At 44.8% G+C, this 18,977-nt stretch overlaps 2 protein-coding genes across 3 annotated transcripts in view; one reads left to right on the forward strand and one right to left on the reverse strand.

The window, feature by feature from the left end:
- The window catches only part of LOC144486934 (uncharacterized), a 59,787-nt gene that overhangs the window by 5,397 nt on the left and 35,413 nt on the right, over positions 1-18,977 (reverse strand). The gene's annotated exons all lie outside the window — the stretch shown is intronic.
- LOC144486929 (uncharacterized) lies at positions 2,047-18,443 on the forward strand. 2 transcript variants are annotated; one of them, XM_078204947.1, is made up of 3 exons: positions 2,047-2,980; positions 13,096-13,210; positions 16,824-18,443. In XM_078204947.1, exon 3 carries the CDS (start codon positions 17,083-17,085, stop codon positions 17,473-17,475), a length of 393 nt encoding a protein of 130 aa, XP_078061073.1. In that variant the 5' UTR covers positions 2,047-2,980; positions 13,096-13,210; positions 16,824-17,082; the 3' UTR covers positions 17,476-18,443. The 2 variants fall into 2 exon arrangements, with proteins under 2 accessions (XP_078061073.1, XP_078061072.1); XM_078204946.1 differs by lacking the exon at positions 2,047-2,980 and adding an exon at positions 12,243-12,274 and having other exon boundaries at positions 16,824-18,286.

The raw sequence follows: 18,977 nt of genomic DNA on the forward strand, positions 1-18,977 counted from the left end.
CAGTAAAAAGCTGCAGCTCCCTGCAGTGACCAGGAGAGAAAATACCCATTAAAATAGCAATTCTCCCAATGTATTTCATAGAATCTCTACAGTGCTGAAGGAGGTTATTCGGCCCATCGAGTCTGCACTGGCAACAATCCCACCTAGGCCCTATTCCGGTAACCCCACATATGTAACCTGCTAATCCCTCTAACATACTCATCCCAGGACACTAAGGGGCAATTTAGCATAGCCAATGCACCTAACTAGTATCTCTTTGGACGATGGGAAGAAACCGGAGCATCTGGAGAAAACCCAGGCAGACATGGGGAGAACGGGCAGACTCCACACGGACAGTGACCCAAGCTGGAAATCGAGCTGTGAGGTAGCAGTGCTAACCACTGTGCCGCCAACATTGCTGATGAGAATTTTAATTTACTGACTTGGGAATTAATTCTCGGGAATAGTCATTCTGAAAATGACCATTAAAATGTGTTTTAATTTACCACATGATGCCAGATTTCAGTTTGCATTTCAAAATTGAATTGAGAATGTCTGGGAGCAAATGGTAAAATGAGGTTTGAGACACCAGCTGCAATTATTTTCTGTGACTGATGATACCTTTGTGCCTGTGCAGGAGGTAATTCCCCTGCTGTTGTGGCACAAATAAAATGGAGCCTTTCCGAGGAACAGGCCCATGTTAATGGTCACCGTGGTGTTTCATTGGTGAGCAGAGCACATGTGACTATTGTGGTAACAACAGAGTCAGTGGGGCTGCACGTCCCCTGACTTGGAAGGAAAATAATTGACTCCTTGATTGTACTCTCAATCTGTACATGGTCTGGAGGACTGAATCCAGCTGGAGGGAGAGGGAGCTGGGCTCAGAGTGGAGATGAGACAATGAGTTTGATTTCAGCTCAGGGACAAGAGAGAGTGTGGGATGGGGATGACAGCTCAAGATAAATAAGATGGAGAAATGTTTCGTGGAAACTGAAATTGTCTGTTCTCAAGTAATTTTTTAAAACTCTTTTTGCAGGGAACTACAAGAGGAGGATTCACAGACAGGAAACAAACTAAACTTCAGATCAAAGTCTGACAGAACCATTCGATTCATCATGACCTGAATATGATTGCTTTTGACAGTGGAGGGAGAAATCATTCCCTGTTTTGTCAGTGGGAGAAAATTTCAAAATTCAATGTGACAGAAAAAGAACTGAGACACACACACACACACTCCAGTGAACTGACTGTGAATCGAGCTTTAACCAGTAACACAGCCTGAAAAACATCACACCATTCACAGTGGGGAGAAACCATACACATGGTGTGTATGTGGATGAGGCTTCAACTAATCATCCAACCTGGAGAGACAGAAGGACACCAGCACCATGGACAAACCGTGGAAATGTGAGGATTGTGGTAAAGGATTCAATTATCCATCCCGGTTGGAAACCCATCGACACGGTCACATTGGGGCTGGGAAAATGAAGAAACCATGGAAATGTGATGATTGTGGTAAAGGATTCAATTATCCATACTTGCTGGAAAACCATAGACACAGTCACACTGGAGAGAGGCCATTCATCTGTTCTGTGTGTGGGAAACGATTCACTACCTCATCCCACCTGCTGTTACACCAGCGAACTCACACTGAGGAGAGGCCGTTCAGCTGCTCCACCTGTGGAAAGGGGTTCTCATGTTCATCCAACCTCAGTGCACATCAGCGAGTTCACACTGGGGAGACATTGTTCACCTGCTCCTTATGTGGGAAGGATTTTGCTGGGCCATCCGGTCTTTGGTCACACCAGCGAATTCACACAGGAGAGAAGCCATTCACCTGTTCTGTGTGTGGTAAGAGATTCACTCTGTCATCTAACCTGCTGTCACACCAGCGAGTTCACACAGAGGAGAGACCGTTCAGCTGCACTTCCTGTGGAAAGAGGTTCAGGTCTTCATCCAACCTCAGTGCACACAAGCGAGTTCACACTGGGGAAAGGCCGTTCACCTGTTCCACGTGTGGGAGGGAATTCACCAATTCACCCGGCCTCCTGTCACATCAGCGAATTCACACTGAGGAGAAACCATTTATTTGCACATACTGTGGAAAGAGTTTCAGGCAGTTATCAATCCTCACTGCACATCAACGCACTCACACTGGGGAGAGACCATTCACTTGCTCCATGTGTGGGAAGGGATTCACTCAGTCTGGCAGCCTGCATTTACATGAGCTCATCCACACTGGGGAGAGGCCATTCACCTGCTCTGTGTGTGGGAAGGGATACACTCGGTCATCCCACTTGCTGACACATCTGCAAGTTCACAATTGCCTGCAGGAGTAGGATTTTGCAGTTACTGCAGCTGTTAATCACATCCAGGATTGATAGTCTGACAATATTTGGTTTGTTTCTGCTGACATTAACAATCGCGACAACTGGCTGAAGTTTAATATTCTGAGATGTCACTGATTTTCAGGGCTGCTGTGTCCCTTTTTAAAAGCACCATCTGTGATTTTTTTAAATTCAGGAACTCTCAACAGGAACTTGTTTATAATAAGTTTATGAACTTTTCCTGAAATCTTAAATTGATGTTTGGTGCAAACTGTACAATTCAGTGTCTGAAAGGTTCCACTGATTAAGATTTCCAATTCGAAAATACTGACAATTCTTACTAACTTGCACATTATTCACAGTGACACTTCCACGATCACATTTAATTATCAAGGAACATAAAACAATGCACAGATACTTGTTAGAACTGAACTTGAATATTGCTGAAAAGAGAGACCTGTTGCTGAATCTCTTCATCATGCACTCATCAGGACAAACAGAAGAATGCCAAATTTCAAATGATCGCAATTGGTGGAGTCTCATTGACTTGAAGCATCACCATGGAGAAATCAATAGAAGACTGTAGGTTTCTCAAGCTTCTGGGAAATTCAAAAAAGGTGCAAGACTTGAAAATTCTCCTTTTGTTTGCAGGGAAAGGATCGCTGCGTATAAATGTAAGTTGCTTCTCACAACTATAACTATGAACTCGACTGATTATCTTCAATTGATTATGAGTGTAGCTATTGGCACACTCAGGATTGTTCAGCAAGTGCTGCCCAATCTGTAATCACAGTAAACATTGTATTTTTGGTTTTGTGAGTGTGGGCTGCTGAAAAAAAACACTACTTATTCTGACAAATCAAGGAACATGCTGTTTTGTTCTATCAGCCACTCACTGGGATGTCCAGCCTCGTACCCGGCACTACACTGGCAAAGATATTCATAATGTGGAGATGCCGGCGTTGGACTGGGGTAAACACAGTAAGAGTTTTAACAACACCAGGTTAAAGTCCAACAGGTTTATTTGGTAGCAAATACCGTTAGCTTTCGGAGCGCTGCTCCTTTATCAGATGGAGTGGAAATCTGCTCTGAAACGGCACAGAGACACAAAATCAAGTTACAGAAGACTGATTAGAATGCGAATCTCTACAGCCAACCAGGTCTTAAAGATACAGACAATGTGAGTGGAGGGAGCATTAAGCACAGGTTAAAGAGATGTGTATTGTCTCCAGACAGGACAGCCAGTGAGATTCTGCAAGTCCAGGAGGCAAGCTGTGAGGGTTACTGTCTGGAGACAATACACATCTCTTTAACCTGTGCTTAAGGCTCCCTCCACTCACATTGTCTGTATCTTTAAGACCTGGTTAGCAGTAGAGATTCGCATTCTCATCAGTATTCTGTAACTTGATTTTGTGTCTCTGTGCCCTGTTTGAGAGCAGATTTCCACTCCATCTGACGAAGGAGCAGCGCTCCGAAAGCTAATGGTATTTGCTACCAAATAAAGATATTCATACCCAGTCTTGCTCAGTTGTGTGGGAGGCTGAATTCCTTTTTGGTGCTGGCAGCTAATTAGTGGAAAGTATCACTCGTGTAACCACGACATAGCCGCAGAATGAAACAGATTAGTGTTCCCTCTGTATTGTGCAGCCTTGTGATTGTGCTAAAGGCCATCACTTTCAGATCTGAAAAGTGCCTGGGTCAAGGTCAAATTACCCCAGAAAGGGAAAATTTCTCTCAAATCTGAAGCACCAGGTTAAACAAATCATTTCACACTGAAACACATCTTCAACGTTGCGGTAGTTTGTTCAGTTACACACTTGGTGGTCACGTGACTCTGGTTGTAGCATTCCTGAGCCTCATTGGAGGGATTCCTCACATGAGCCGAGTTTGAGGAGAGTATCTCTGGCCTCCAGTGATGCAGCCGCTGAATCTATTCCTGGAAAAAACACATTTGGAATATTGTGATAATGCTGTCTGAATCCATCAGGACAATTTTGTATTCAAGTGTGGGGGGGATAATGTTCACTGTTTTATATTCGGGTCTGGGGGGGGATAATGTTCACTGTTTTATATTCGGGTCTGGGGGGGGATAATGTTCACTGTTTTATATTCGGGTCTGGGGGAGAATATTCACAGTTTTATATTCGGGTCTGGGGGATAATGTTCACTGTTTTATATTCGGGTCTGGGGGGGATAATGTTCACTGTTTTATATTCGGGTCTGGGGGGGATAATGTTCACTGCTTTATATTCGGGTCTGGGGGATAATGTTCACTGTTTTATATTCGGGTCTGGGGGGGATAATGTTCACTGTTTTATATTCGGGTCTGGGGGGGATAATGTTCACTGTTTTATATTCGGGTCTGGGGGTGATAATGTTCACTGTTTTATATTCGGGTCTGGGGGGAATAATGTTCAGTGTTTTATATTCGGGTCTGGGGGGGATAATGTTCACTGTTTTATATTCGGGTCTGGGGGGGATAATGTTCACTGTTTTATATTCGGGTCTGGGGGATAATGTTCACTGTTTTATATTCGCGTCTGGGGGGGATAATGTTCACTGTTTTATATTCGGGTCTGGGGGGGATGATGTTCACTGTTTTATATTCGGGTCTGGGGGATAATGTTCACTGTTTTATATTTGGGTCTGGGGGATAATGTTCACATGATTTATATTCGGGTCTGGGGGGAGAATGTTACATAAGAACATAAGAAATAGGAGCAGGAGTAGGCCGTCTAGCCCCTCAAGCCTGCCCCGCCATTCAATAAGATCATGGCTGATCTGAAGTGGATTAGTTCCACTTACCCGCCTGATCCCTATAACCCCTAATTCCCTTACCGATCAGGAATCCATCTCTCCGTGATTTAAACATATTCAACGAGGTAGCCTCCACCACTTCAGTGGGCAGAGAATTCCAGAGATTCACCACCCTCTGAGAGAAGAAGTTCCTCCTCAACTCTGTCCTAAACTGACCCCCCCTTTATTTTGAGGCTGTGCCCTCTAGTTCCAGTTTCCTTTCTAAGTGGAAAGAATCTCTCCACCTCTACCCTATCCAGCCCCTTCATTATCTTATAGGTCTCTATAAGATCCCCCCTCAGCCTTCTAAATTCCAATGAGTACAAACCCAGTCTGCTCAGTCTCTCCTCATAATCAACACCCCTCATCTCTGGTATCAACCTGGTGAACCTTCTCTGCACTCCCTCCAAGGTCAATATATCCTTCCGCTAATAAGGGGACCAATACTGCACACAGTATTCCAGCTGCGGCCTCACCAATGCCCTGTACAGATGCAGCAAGACATCTCTGCTTTTATATTCTGTCCCCCTTGCGATATAGGCCAACATCCCATTTGCCTTCTTGATCACCTGTTTCACCTGCAGACTGGGTTTTTGCGTCTCATGCACAAGAACCCCCAGGTCACTGCTTCATATACGGATCTGGAGGATAATGTTCACTGTTTTATATTCGGGTCTGGGGGGGTTAATGTTCACTGTTTTATATTCGGGTCTGGGGGGGGATAATGTTCAATGTTTTATATTTGGGTCTGGGGGGGGATAATATTCACTGTTTTATATTTGGATCTGGGGGGGATAATGTTCACTGTTTTATATTCGGGTCTGGGAGGGATAATGTTCACTGTTTTATATTTGGGTCTGGGGGGGATAATGTTCACTGTTTTATATTCGGATCTGGGGGGGATAATGTTCACTGTTTTATATTCGGGTCTGGGGGGGATAATGTTCACTGTTTTATATTCGGATCTGGGGGGGATAATGTTCACTGTTTTATATTCGGGTCTGGGGGATAATGTTCACTGTTTTATATTCGGGTCTGGGGGGCATAATGTTCACTGTTTTATATTCGGGTCTGGGGGGGATAATGTTCACTGTTTTATATTCGGGTCTGGGGGGGATAATGTTCACTGTTTTATATTCGGATCTGGGGGATAATGTTCACTGTTTTATATTCGGGTCTGGGGGGGGGATAATGTTCACTGTTTTATATTCGGGTCTGGGGGGGATAATGTTCAATGTTTTATATTTGGGTCTGGGGGCGGATAATATTCACTGTTTTATATTCGGATCTGGGGGGGATAATGTTCGCTGTTTTATATTCGGGTCTGAGGGATAATGTTCACTGTTTTATATTTGGGTCTGGGGGGGATAATGTTCACTGTTTTATATTCGGATCTGGGGGGGATAATGTTCATTGTTTTACATTCGGGTCTGAGGGATAATGTTCACTGTTTTATATTTGGGTCTGGGGGGGATAATGTTCACTGTTTTATATTTGGGTCTGGGGGGGATAATGTTCATTGTTTTATATTCGGGTCTGGGGGGGATAATGTTCACTGTTTTATATTTGGGTCTGGGGGATATTGTTCACTGTTTTATATTCGGGTCTGGGGGGGATAATGTTCACTGTTTTATATTCGGGTCTGGGGGGGATAATGTTCACTGTTTTATATTCCGGTCTGGGGGATAATGTTCACTGTTTTATATTCGGATCTGGGGGGGATAATGTTCACTGTTTTATATTCGGATCTGGGGGGGATAATGTTCATTGTTTTATATTCGGGTCTGAGGGATAATGTTCACTGTTTTATATTTGGGTCTGGGGGGGATAATGTTCACTGTTTTATATTCGGGTCTGGGGGGATAATGTTCATTGTTTTATATTCGGGTCTGGGGGGGATAATGTTCATTGTTTTATATTCGGGTCTGGGGGGGATAATGTTCATTGTTTTATATTCGGGTCTGGGGGGGATAATGTTCATTGTTTTATATTCGGATCTGGGAGGGATAATGTTCACTGTTTTATATTGGGGTCTGGGGGCGATAATGTTCACTGTTTTATATTCGGGTCTGGGGGGGGATAATGTTCATTGTTTTATATTCGGGTCTGGGGAGGATAATGTTCATTGTTTTATATTCGGATCTGGGAGGGATAATGTTCACTGTTTTATATTGGGGTCTGGGGGATAATGTTCACTGTTTTATATTCGGGTCTGGGGGGGATAATGTTCACTGTTTTATATTCGGGTCTGGGGGGGATAATTTCACTGTTTTATATTTGGGTCCGGGGGGGATAATGTTCACTGTTTTATATTCGGGTCTGGGGGATAATGTTCACTGTTTTATATTCGGGTCGGGGGGGGGATAATGTTCACTGTTTTATATTCGGGTCTGGGGCGGGATAATGTTCACTGTTTTATATTCGCGTCTGGGGGGAATAATGTTCATTGTTTTATATTTGGGTCAGGGGGAATAATGTTCACTGTTTTATATTCGGGTCTGGGGGGATAATGTTCATTGTTTTATATTTGCATCTGGGGGATAATGTTCACTGTTTTTATTTGGGTCTGGGGGGGATAATGTTCACTGTTTTATATTCGGGTCTGGGGGGGACAATGTCCACTGTTTTATATTTGGGTCTGGGGGATAATGTTCAGTGTTTTATATTCGGGACTGGGGGATAATGTTCACTATTTTATATTCCGGTCTGGGGGAAGAATGTTCATTACTTTATATTCGGGTCTGGGAGATAATGTTCACTGTTTTATATTCGGGTCTGGGGGGGATAATGTTCACTGTTTTATATTCGGGTCTGAGGGGATAATGTTCACTGTTTTATGTTCGGGTCTGGGGCGGGATAATGTTCACTGTTTTATATTCGGGTCTGGGGGGAATAATGTTCATTGTTTTATATTTGGGTCAGGGGGAATAATGTTCACTGTTTTATATTCGGGTCTGGGGGGATAATGTTCATTGTTTTATATTTGCGTCTGGGGGATAATGTTCACTGTTTTTATTTGGGTCTGGGGGACAATGTCCACTGTTTTATATTTGGGTCTGTGGGATAATGTTCAGTGTTTTACGTTCGGGACTGGGGGATAATGTTCACTATTTTATATTCCGGTCTGGGGGAAGAATGTTCATTACTTTATATTCGGGTCTGGGAGATAATGTTCACTGTTTTATATTCGGGTCTGGGGGGATAATGTTCACTGTTTTATATTCGGGTCTGAGGGGATAATGTTCACTGTTTTATATTCGTGTCTGAGGGATAATGTTCACTGTTTTATATTTGGGTCTGGGGGATAATGTTCACTGTTTTATATTCGGGTCTGGGGGATAATGTTCACTGTTTTATATTCGGGTCTGGGGGGGATAATGTTCACTGTTTTATATTCAGGTCTGGGGGGAGGATAATGTTCACTGTTTTATATTCGGGTCTGGGGGGAATAATGTTCATTGTTTTATATTCGGGTCTGGGGGGGATAATGTTCACTGTTTTATATTCGGGTCTGGGGGGATAATTTTCACTGTTTTTATTTGGGTCTGGTGGACAATGTCCACTGTTTTATATTTGGGTCTGGGGGATAATGTTCAGTGTTTTATATTCGGGACTGGGGGATAATGTTCACTATTTTATATTCCGGTCTGGGGGGAGAATGTTCATTACTTTATATTCGGGTCTGGGGGGGATAATGTTCACTGTTTTATATTCGGGTCTGAGGGGATAATGTTCACTGTTTTATATTCGGGTCTGGGGGGGATAATGTTCACTGTTTTATATTTGGGTCTGGGGGATAATGTTCGCTGTTTTATATTCAGATCTGGGGGGGATAATGTTCATTGTTTTATATTCGGTTCTGAGGGATAATGTTCACTGTTTTATATTCGGGTCTGGGGGGGATAATGTTCACTGTTTTATATTCGGATCTGGGGGGGATAATGTTCATTGTTTTATATTCGGATCTGGGGGGGATAATGTTCATTGTTTTATATTCGGGTCTGGGGGGGATAATGTTCACTGTTTTATATTCGGGTCTGGGGGGGATAATGTTCACTGTTTTTATTTGGGTCTGGGGGACAATGTCCACTGTTTTATATTTGGGTCTGGGGGATAATGTTCAGTGTTTTATATTCGGGACTGGGGGATAATGTTCACTATTTTATATTCCGGTCTGGGGGGAGAATGTTCATTACTTTATATTCGGGTCTGGGAGATAATGTTCACTGTTTTATATTTGGGTCTGGGGGGGGATAATGTTCACTGTTTTATATTCGGGTCTGGGGGGATAATGTTCACTGTTTTATATTCGGGTCTGGGGGGGATAATGTTCACTGTTTTATATTCGGGTCTGGGGGGGATAATGTTCACTGTTTTATATTCGGGTCTGGGGGAGATAATGTTCACTGTTTTATATTCGGGTCTGGGGGGGATAATGTTCACTGTTTTATATTCGGGTCTGGGGGGGATAATGTTCACTGTTTTACATTCGGGTCTGGGGGGATAATGTTCACTGTTTTATATTCGGGTCTGGGGGATAATGTTCACTGTTTTATATTCGGGTCTGGGGGGGATAATGTTCACTGTTTTATATTCGGGTCTGGGGGAGAATGTTCACTGTTTTATATTCGGGTCTGGGGGAGATAATGTTCACTGTCTGGGGTTTGTTCGCTCGGGTTGATTCTGCCTACTGTGCATTCTCGGTTGTCAGAGCTCTCAATAAAAGCCCTAATTTCCAGTCAGTGACTGAGTTGTCTCTGATGGGATGGGGAACCAGAGTGGGGGTAATGTGGTTCATGGACAGCGATGGGTTGGAGTGAGTATAAAATAAACCCGTTCTGCACCAGGTAATTGTGAGAACATTAAAACCATCACAAAAAATCATAGCACCATGTTGGAAAACAGAATACTTTGGCTCAATCTTTGATCAATTTTGTTTGATTCAATATTTTGAGTGGCTTGTTGGATTGCTGGTTATTTTCTAACGGCAGCTCGGCACCATCATTTTGACCATCAACTCGGCCCTGGCGACTGCTGCATTTTTCCAGCACCTTCTGTTTTAATTTTAAGTGGAACCTTAATATCTGCTTAGTACACAGGCCAATTTATCATTCTAGGGGTGAGTGTGTCTGAGAGGTATGCAACTAGAAAACATTTTCCATTCATCTCCTAGATTGCTGCAGTATATATACATTGTTCTCACTCTGCCAGCAGGGCTGTGAGATTAATTGGATCGATCTTAAAGACAGCCCGACTGGGCAGGATGAGCCAAATGGTTTCCATCTGTGATGTATCATTCCATAAAACAGAATATTCAGCATCAGGAAAAAGAAAGTGAAAGAAACCAATCTCTGTGGGATTTACCCAACCAGTATGAGCACCTTCAGATCTGCTCGGATGAGGAGGATCGCAACAGACACCTCCAGACGCTGAAAGATGCCCTCATAAGAACAGGATATGGCGCTCGACTCATCAATCAACAGTTCCGATGCGCCAGAGCGAAAAACCGCACCGACCTCCTCAGAAGACAAACACGGGACACAGTGGACAGAGTACCCTTCGTCGTCCAGTACTTCCCCGGAGCGGAGAAGCTACGGCATCTCCTCCGGAGCCTTCAACATGTCATTGATGAAGACGAACATCTCGCCAAGGCCATCCCCACACCCCCACTTCTTGCCTTCAAACAACCACGCAACCTCAAACAGACCATTGTCCGCAGCAAACTACCCAGCCTTCAGGAGAACAGTGACCAGGACACCACACAACCCTGCCACAGCAACCTCTGCAAGACGTGCCGGATCATCGACACGGATGCCATCATCTCACGTGAGAACACCATCTACCAGGTACACGGTACCTACTCTTGCAACTCGGCCAACGTTGTCTACCTGATACGCTGCAAGAAAGAATGTCCCGAGGCATGGTACATTGGGGAAACCATGCAGACGCTACGACAATGGATGAATGAACACCGCTCGACAATCACCAGGCGAGACTGTTCTCTTCCTGTGGGGGAGCACTTCAGCGGTCACGGGCATTCAGCCTTGGATCTTCAGGTAAGCGTTCTCCAAGGCGGCCTTCATGACACACGACAGCGCAGAGTCGCTGAGCAGAAACTGATAGCCAAGTTCCGCACACATGAGGACGGCCTAAACCGGGATGTTGGATTTATGTCACATTATCAGTAACCCCCCACAGCTTGCCTCCTGGACTTGCAGAATTTCACTAGCTGTTCTGTCTGGAGACAATACACATCTCTTTAACCTGTGTTTCATGCTCCCTCCACCCACATTGTCTGTACATTTAAGACCTGGCTGGCTGTAGAGATTTGCATTCTAATCAGTATAGGGCGGCACAGTAGCACAGTGGTTAGCACTGCTGCTTCACAGCTCCAGGGTCCCGGGTTCGATTCCTGGCTTGGGTCACTGTCTGTGTGGAGTTTGCACATTCTCCTCGTGTCTGCGTGGGTTTCCTCCGGGTGCTCCGGTTTCCTCCCACAGTCCAAAGATGTGCGGGTTAGGTTGATTGGCCAGGTTAAAAATTGTCCCTTAGAGTCCTGGGATGCATAGGTTAGAGGGATTAGCGGGTAAATATGTGGGGGTAGGGCCTGGGTGGGATTGTGGTCGGTGCAGACTCGATGGGCCGAATGGCCTCCTTCTGCACTGTAGGATTTCTATGATTCTGTAATTTGATTTCTGTGTCTGTTTGCACTGTTTGAGAACAGATATCCACTCCATCTGACGAAGGAGCTGTGCTCCGAAAGCTTATGGTATTTTCTACCAAATAAACCTGTTGGACTTTAACCTGGTGTTGCGAGACTTCTTACTGCACCTTCAGGAGAGCAGAGAGGGAAACCAGTGGGGAAAGTTTTAAAAACTCGGGGTATTCCCACAGGAGAGCACTGGTTTAAATCAATTTTAGAAATAGAGAATGGCGGCGCACAAATTCCGAGGAATGCATTTAAAAAAATTAATTGATCTTAATTGCACAAGATAATTTTCTATTATTGTCTTTGACAATGACGCCGTTAATTCCCAGGTGCCCCTGCGGGTGTGAGAGTGTCCTATTCATTCCACAGGAGCCTATTACGCAAGCGCAGTGCTGTATCTGGAGCATGCGCAGTGTCACTTTGCTTGGAGCCATGCGAGTGCGGGAGACGCTTTTTTCAGCGGGTGAGTCGGTGGGGCTGCGGGAGAAATGTCGTCGGGGTCGGGGTAGGGAGCGAGCTATGGCTTCACAAACATCTGCTGTGGGCCGCACGGCCCGAATAGACCCTGCAGGTCCCGGGTTTACAGCTCCCAGGCTTTTATCCCGGGAACAGGCCCCGGTTATCGCCCGCCATCTTGTTTCAGCGGAGACGGAGAGCGCATCGAGTCTGTACCGATCACAATCCCACCCAGGCCCCATCCTCACAACCCCATGCATTTATCTCGCTAATCCCCCTGACACGGGTCAATTTATCATGGCCAATCCACCTGACCCGCACATCTTTGAACTGGGAGGAAACCGGAGCACCCGGAGGAAACCCACGCAGACATGGGGAGAATGTGCAAACTCCATCCAGACAGTGACCCGAGGCCGGAATTGAACCTGGGACCCTGGCACTGTGAGGCAGCAGTGCTAGCCACCGTGCCGCCCTTAAATTCCCAGATGTTTCAATGAGATTACTTCTCAGTCTTCTAACCTCCAAAGAGTACAGGCCCAAACTGCTCAACCTGAAAGATAAAACTCCTCATTTCAGGAATCAACCCACTGAATCTTCTCTGAACTGTTCCCACTGCAATTTTGTCCCAGCTAAAGTAATTCTGTGCCAGGTAGGAGGAGTGAATGTTTTGAATTTCTGTTCTGGACAGATGCTGATGGATCTTGGAAACTCCTTTTACAGGAGGTTAGAAGGGGAGGATTTACACACAAGAAACTCAGACCAAAAGAAATGTTTGTCTGTCCTGAATTTCTCACCTTGAATTACACCTATAACTTCTGTCATTTACAGGGAGAAGATTTGAAGATTTCAACATTTTCCCCCGGACACCAATTCTCTGAGATCTTTGCAGCTGCAGACTCCAGCAGGAGATTTAAAAATGTGAAAACAGTGAAATTATTTTGGGGTGAGTGTTACTGGGCATTAATTAAATTTAGTGCATTTTCTGATTCTATGGATCTCAGGCTGACTCCTTTACCATGGATGGGGAGGCAATGGCGCAGTGATAGTTTCATTGGATTAGTAGTACAGGGATCCAGGGCAATACACTGTGAACCCTGGGTTCGAATCCCACAACTGCAGATGTTGCAATTTGAATTCAGTAAAAATCTAGAATTAGAAGTCCATTGATGACAATTGTCATGAAAATCCATCTGATTTAATAATGTCCTTTAAAGAAGGAAATTACCACATCCCCCAGCAATGCAAGCCACTCCGTTCAAGGGCAATGAGTTATGGGCAATAGATGGTGACACAGCCAGCACATAGAGTCATAGAACAATACGCATGGAAACAGGCCCTTCAGCCCAACTGATCCATGCCAACCATGGTGCCCTCCCAGCTAGTTCCAATTGCCCGCGTTTGACCCATTTCCCTCTAATCCTTTCCAATCCATGTACTTCTCCAAATGCTTTTTAAATGTTGCTATTAAACCTGCCTCAACCACTTTCTCTGGCAGCTCATTCCATACACACACCATCCTCTGCGTGAAGAAGTTGTCCCTTGGGTCCCTTTTAAATCTTTCCCCTCTCACCTTAAACCCATGCCCTCTAGTTTTCAATTGCCCTACCCTGGCAAAAAGACTATGTGGGTTCATCCTATCTATGCCCCCCATGATTTAATACACCTCAATATAGTCACCCCACATTCTCCTACATTCGAAGGAATAAAGCCCTTACCTGTCCAACGTCTCGCGATCACTCAGGCCCATTAGTCCCGGCAACATCCTCATAAATCTTCTTTACACTCTTTCCAGTTTATCAATGTCTTTCCTATAAAAGTGTTACAAAAACTGCACACAATACTCCAAGTGCGGCCTCACCAGTGACTTATACAACTATAACATAATGTCCCAACTCCTATACTCAGTGCTCTGACTGATGAAGGCCAGTGTGCTAAATGCCTTCTTCACCACTCTGTCTGCCTGTGACATCACTTTCAACGAACTATGTACTTGTACTCCTGGGTTCCTCTGTTCCTCAACACTCCTCAGGGCCTTACCATTCACTGTATAAGTCCTACCCTGGTTTGACTTTCCAAAATGCAACACTCACACTTGGCTGTACTGAAATCCATCTGCCAATTCTCGGCCCACTTCCCTAACTGATCAAGATGTAATTTTTGATAACTTTCTTCGCTATCAGCTCCTAATTTAGTATCGTCTGCAAATTTACTAACCATGCTTTGTACATCCATGAATGAATTTTTAACCAGCCATCCATTTCGCTGTTTCACCTCTACCCTACCTGATCAGTTCCCTGCCATTGTCTAATTCCCTCTGCCTCTAATTATTGGGTGTATTTTAACTGTTATTTCCACAAGTTATGTCTTGTTTCTACCGCTTCACAACTCTGTTCACTGCTGATTTACCAACTAAGTCTTAAAATGTTATAGTGTCATAGAGGTTTACAGCATGGAAACAGGCCCTTCGGCCCAACATGCCACCCTTTTTTTTAAACCCCAAAGCTAGTCCCAACTGTCCGCGTTTGGCCCATATCCCTCTGTACCCTCTTACCCATGTAACTGTCTAAACGCTTTTTAAAAGACAAAATTGTACCCGCCTCTACTACTGCCTCTGGCAGCTTGTTTCAGATACTTACCACCCTCTGTGTGTGAAAAAATTGCCCCTCTGGACCCTTTTGTATCTCTCCCCCCTCACCTTAAACCTATGCCCTCTAGTTTTAGACCCCCCTACCTTTGGGAAAAGCAATAGACTATCTAGCTGATCTGTGCCCCTCTATTTTATAGACGTCTGTAAGATCACCCCTCAGCCTTCTACACTCCAGAGAAAAAAGTCCCAGTCTATCCAGCCTCTCCTTATAACTCAAACTATCAAGTCCTGGTAGCATCCTAGTAAATCTTTTCTGTACTCTTTCTAGTTTAATAATATCCTTTCTATAACAGGGTGACCAGAACTGTACATAGTATTCCAAGTGTGGCCTTACCAATGTCTTGTACAACTTCAACAAGACTCCTGTATTCAATGTTCTGACCAATGAAACCAAGCATGCTGAATGCCTTCTTCACCACTCTGTCCACCTGTGACTCCACTTTCAAGGAGCTATGAACATGTACCCCGAGATCTCTTTCTCTGTCACTCTCCCCAACACCCTGCCATTAACTGAGTAAGTCCTGCCCTGGTTCAACCTATCAAAATGCATCGCTTCACATTTATCTAAATTAAACTCCATCTACCATTCGTCAGCCCACTGGCCCAATCGATCAAGATCCCGTTGCAATCCGAGATAACCTTCTTCACTGTCCACTATGCCACCAAACTTGGTGTCATCTGCAAACTTACTAACCATGCCTCCTATATTTTCATCCAAATCATTAATATAAATGACAAATAACAGTGGGCCCAGCACTGATCCCTGAGGCTGGTCACAGGTCTCCAGTTTGAAAAACAACCCTCTACAACCACCTCTGTCTTCTGTCATCAAGCCAATTTTGTATCCAATGAGCTACCTCACCCTGGATCCCGTGAGACGTAACCTTATGCAACAACCTACCATGCGGTACCTTGTCAAAGGCCTTGCTAAAGTCCATGTAGACAACATAAACACCTTCAAACAACTCAATCAACTTTGTGAGACATGATTTTCCACTCACAAAGCCATGCTGACTGTCCCTAATCAGTCCTTGAGTCTCTGAATGCCTGTAGATCCTGTCTCTCAAAATACCTTCCAACAACTTACCTACCACAGATGTGAGGCTCACTGGCCTGCAGTTCCCAGGCTTTTCCCTGCAGCCCTTTTTAAACAAAGGCACAACATTTGTCACCCTCCAATCTTCAGGTACCTCACCTGTGACTATCGATGATTTAAATATCTCTGTTAGGGGACCCTCAATTTCCTCCCTAGCCTCCCACAAAGTCCTGGGATACACTTCATCAGGTCCCGGGGATTTATCTACCTTGATGCGCTTTAAGACTTCCAGCACCTCCTCCTCTGTAATATGTATACTGCTCAAAAATCTTTGATGCAAAATCTACAATTCATTGTCTCCCAAGAATATGGGTTCTCATCAAGTGGAGGTGACTTTGCCAGCTTGGGTACATTCACAGGATAGAGGATGATCATCCCAGTGACTCAGCAAAAAGAGCCAACACCGAAAACAACAACCCACAACCAGACCTGAGAACCATTTCATATGTGGCACTTGAAACAGAACCGCCTCTCACAGATTGGTCTCTGCAGCCAACAGTATCAGTGAACCAGAGAGTGGGTGGGCCTTGAGGGTCCCAGTGACCAGGGGTGAAAACAATCTTCTTGATTTTGCACAGAGGTGCAAGAGAACTGAAGCCAGACAGACTGGAGGGAGGGAATGGAGGACAGAAATGGTGGGGATGGTGAGATGGGTTTGGATTTCGGCCCAGGGAGGAGGGAGTGTGTGTGAGACGGGGATTTACAGATTTGGGGCAACAAGAGAGGAAAGAATGTTCTAGAGAAATTAGAATTGTCTGATATGAATTTCTATCCTGGACTGACCGTGATTAATTTTGTAAACTCTTTTTACAGATCTTACAAGGGAAAGATTTGTAGATGCAAAACTCAAAACGAACATTTTGGTTTGAGTCACTCAACTATTCATCAACCTTTCAATGTGGAAGGAGAAATGTTTATCTGTGGAAAAGATCTTAAACATCAGTGCAACTGGAGAAACACCAAGACACACACACACCCGAGTGAAGGTGTTCCAGTGAACTGATTGTGGAAAGAGCTTTAACCAGTTACATCCTGAAAAAACATCACACCATTCACAGTGGGGAGCAAACACATGTTCTGTATGTGGACGAGGCTTCAACTGATCTCTAGGCTGGAGAGACAGGAAGAGACCCAGACCATGGAGAAACCTTGGAAATGTGGGGACTGTGGGAAGGGATTCAAGTCTTCTTTCCGGCTGGATATCCATCAACGCATTCACACTGGGGAGAAGCCATTCCTCTGTTCTGTGTGTGGGAAGGGATTTACCAAGACAACCTACCTGATGTTACACCAGAGAATTCACACTGAGGAGAGGCCCTTCAGCTGCACTCACTGTGGGAAGAGGTTCAACAGCACATCCAGCCTCGCTACACACCAGCGGATTCACACTGGGGTGAAGCCGTTCACCTGCCCTGTGTGCGGTGAGAGATTCACTCGGTCATCCGGCCTTTGGACACATCAGTGAATTCACACCGAGGAGAAACCGTTCAGCTGCATTTCCTGTGGAAAGAGTTTTGGACAGTCATCCACCCTGACTGCTCACCAACGCACTCACACCGGGGAGAGACCGTTCAGCTGCTCCGTGTGTGGGAAGAAATTCTCCCAGTCATTCGATCTGGTGAGACACCAGCGACTTCACACCGGGGAGAGACCATTCACCTGCTCGGTGTGTGGGAAGGGATTCACTCGGTTATTCACCCTCCAGTCCCACCACCGCACTCACACTCAGGAGAATCCATTCAGCTGCAGTACCTGTGGAAAGAGTTTCAAGCAGTCATCCAACCTTCTGACTCACCAACGCACTCACTCTGGGGAGAGGCCTTTCACCTGCTCCTTGTGTGGAAAGGCATTCACAAGGTCCTCCAGCCTGCTGAGACACCAGCAAATTCATAATAGACTGCAAGGATTGGATTCTGCTTTTAATCACAGCCTGGATTGATAGTCTGACAATATCTGGTTTGTTTCTGCTGATGTTAACATCCCTACAACTTTAAAGTTTTAAAAAAAATTATTAGTCACAAGTAAGGCTTAGATTAACACTGCAATGAAGTTACTGAGAAATGCCCCGATTCACCAAACTCCGGTGCCTGTTCAGGTCAGTGCACCTAACCAGCACATCTTTCAGACTGTGGGAGGAAACAGGAGCACCTGGAGGAAATCCACAAATCACGGGGAGAACATGCAAACTCCACACAATGACCCAAGCCAGGAATCGAACCTGGGTCACTGGTGCTGTGAGGCAGCAGTACTAACCACTGTGCCACCGTGCCGTCCCTGGCTGGGGTTTAATATTCTGGAGATGTCACTGATTTTCGGAGCTGCAATGTTCCTTTTCAAAAGCACCTTCTGTGATCTTTCTCCTTAATTCAAGAATCCTCAACAAGAACCTGTTCATAAAGTTAACAATAAAATTACGAACTTTACTTCAGTCCTAAATTAATTAATCTTTTCTGCAAATCTGTGTGTGAGAGATTCCACTGATTAACATCTCCAATGAGAAAGTGCTGATTAATCCTTGCTGATAATTCTGACTGACCTCTTCACAGTGATGTGTCCATTATGAAATTCAATTGTGAAGGAACCTAAACAAAGTAGTGAAATATTATACAGGCACGATAAAAGTTTACATAAAAACTTAAACAACACAGATAACCCGGATAAATGTGTAGTGGTACAACCCGGATAAATGTGTAGTGGGACATTTTGGAACCTGGATAAATGTGTAGTGGTACATTTCGGCAGGTCAAATGGGATGAAGGAGTATAATATCAAGGGTAAGACTCTTAGCAGTGTAGAGGATCAGAAATACCTTGGGGTCCGGGTCCATAGGACTCTTAAATCGGCCTCGCAGGTAGAGGAGGTGGTTAAGAAGGTGTATGGTGTGCTGGCCTTCATCAATCGAGGGATTGAGTTCAGGAGTCGGGAGATAATGATGCAGCTTTATAAGACCCTCGACAGACCCCACTG

This window comes from Mustelus asterias, unplaced genomic scaffold (assembly GCF_964213995.1).
Source record: "Mustelus asterias unplaced genomic scaffold, sMusAst1.hap1.1 HAP1_SCAFFOLD_525, whole genome shotgun sequence".
Lineage (NCBI taxonomy): Eukaryota > Metazoa > Chordata > Chondrichthyes > Carcharhiniformes > Triakidae > Mustelus > Mustelus asterias.

What these genes read in the sequence shown, in the direction of transcription:
- LOC144486929 (XM_078204947.1), top strand. Translation starts at nt 17,083, where the DNA reads ATGTTCTGTATGTGGACGAGGCTTCAACTGATCTCTAGGCTGGAGAGA.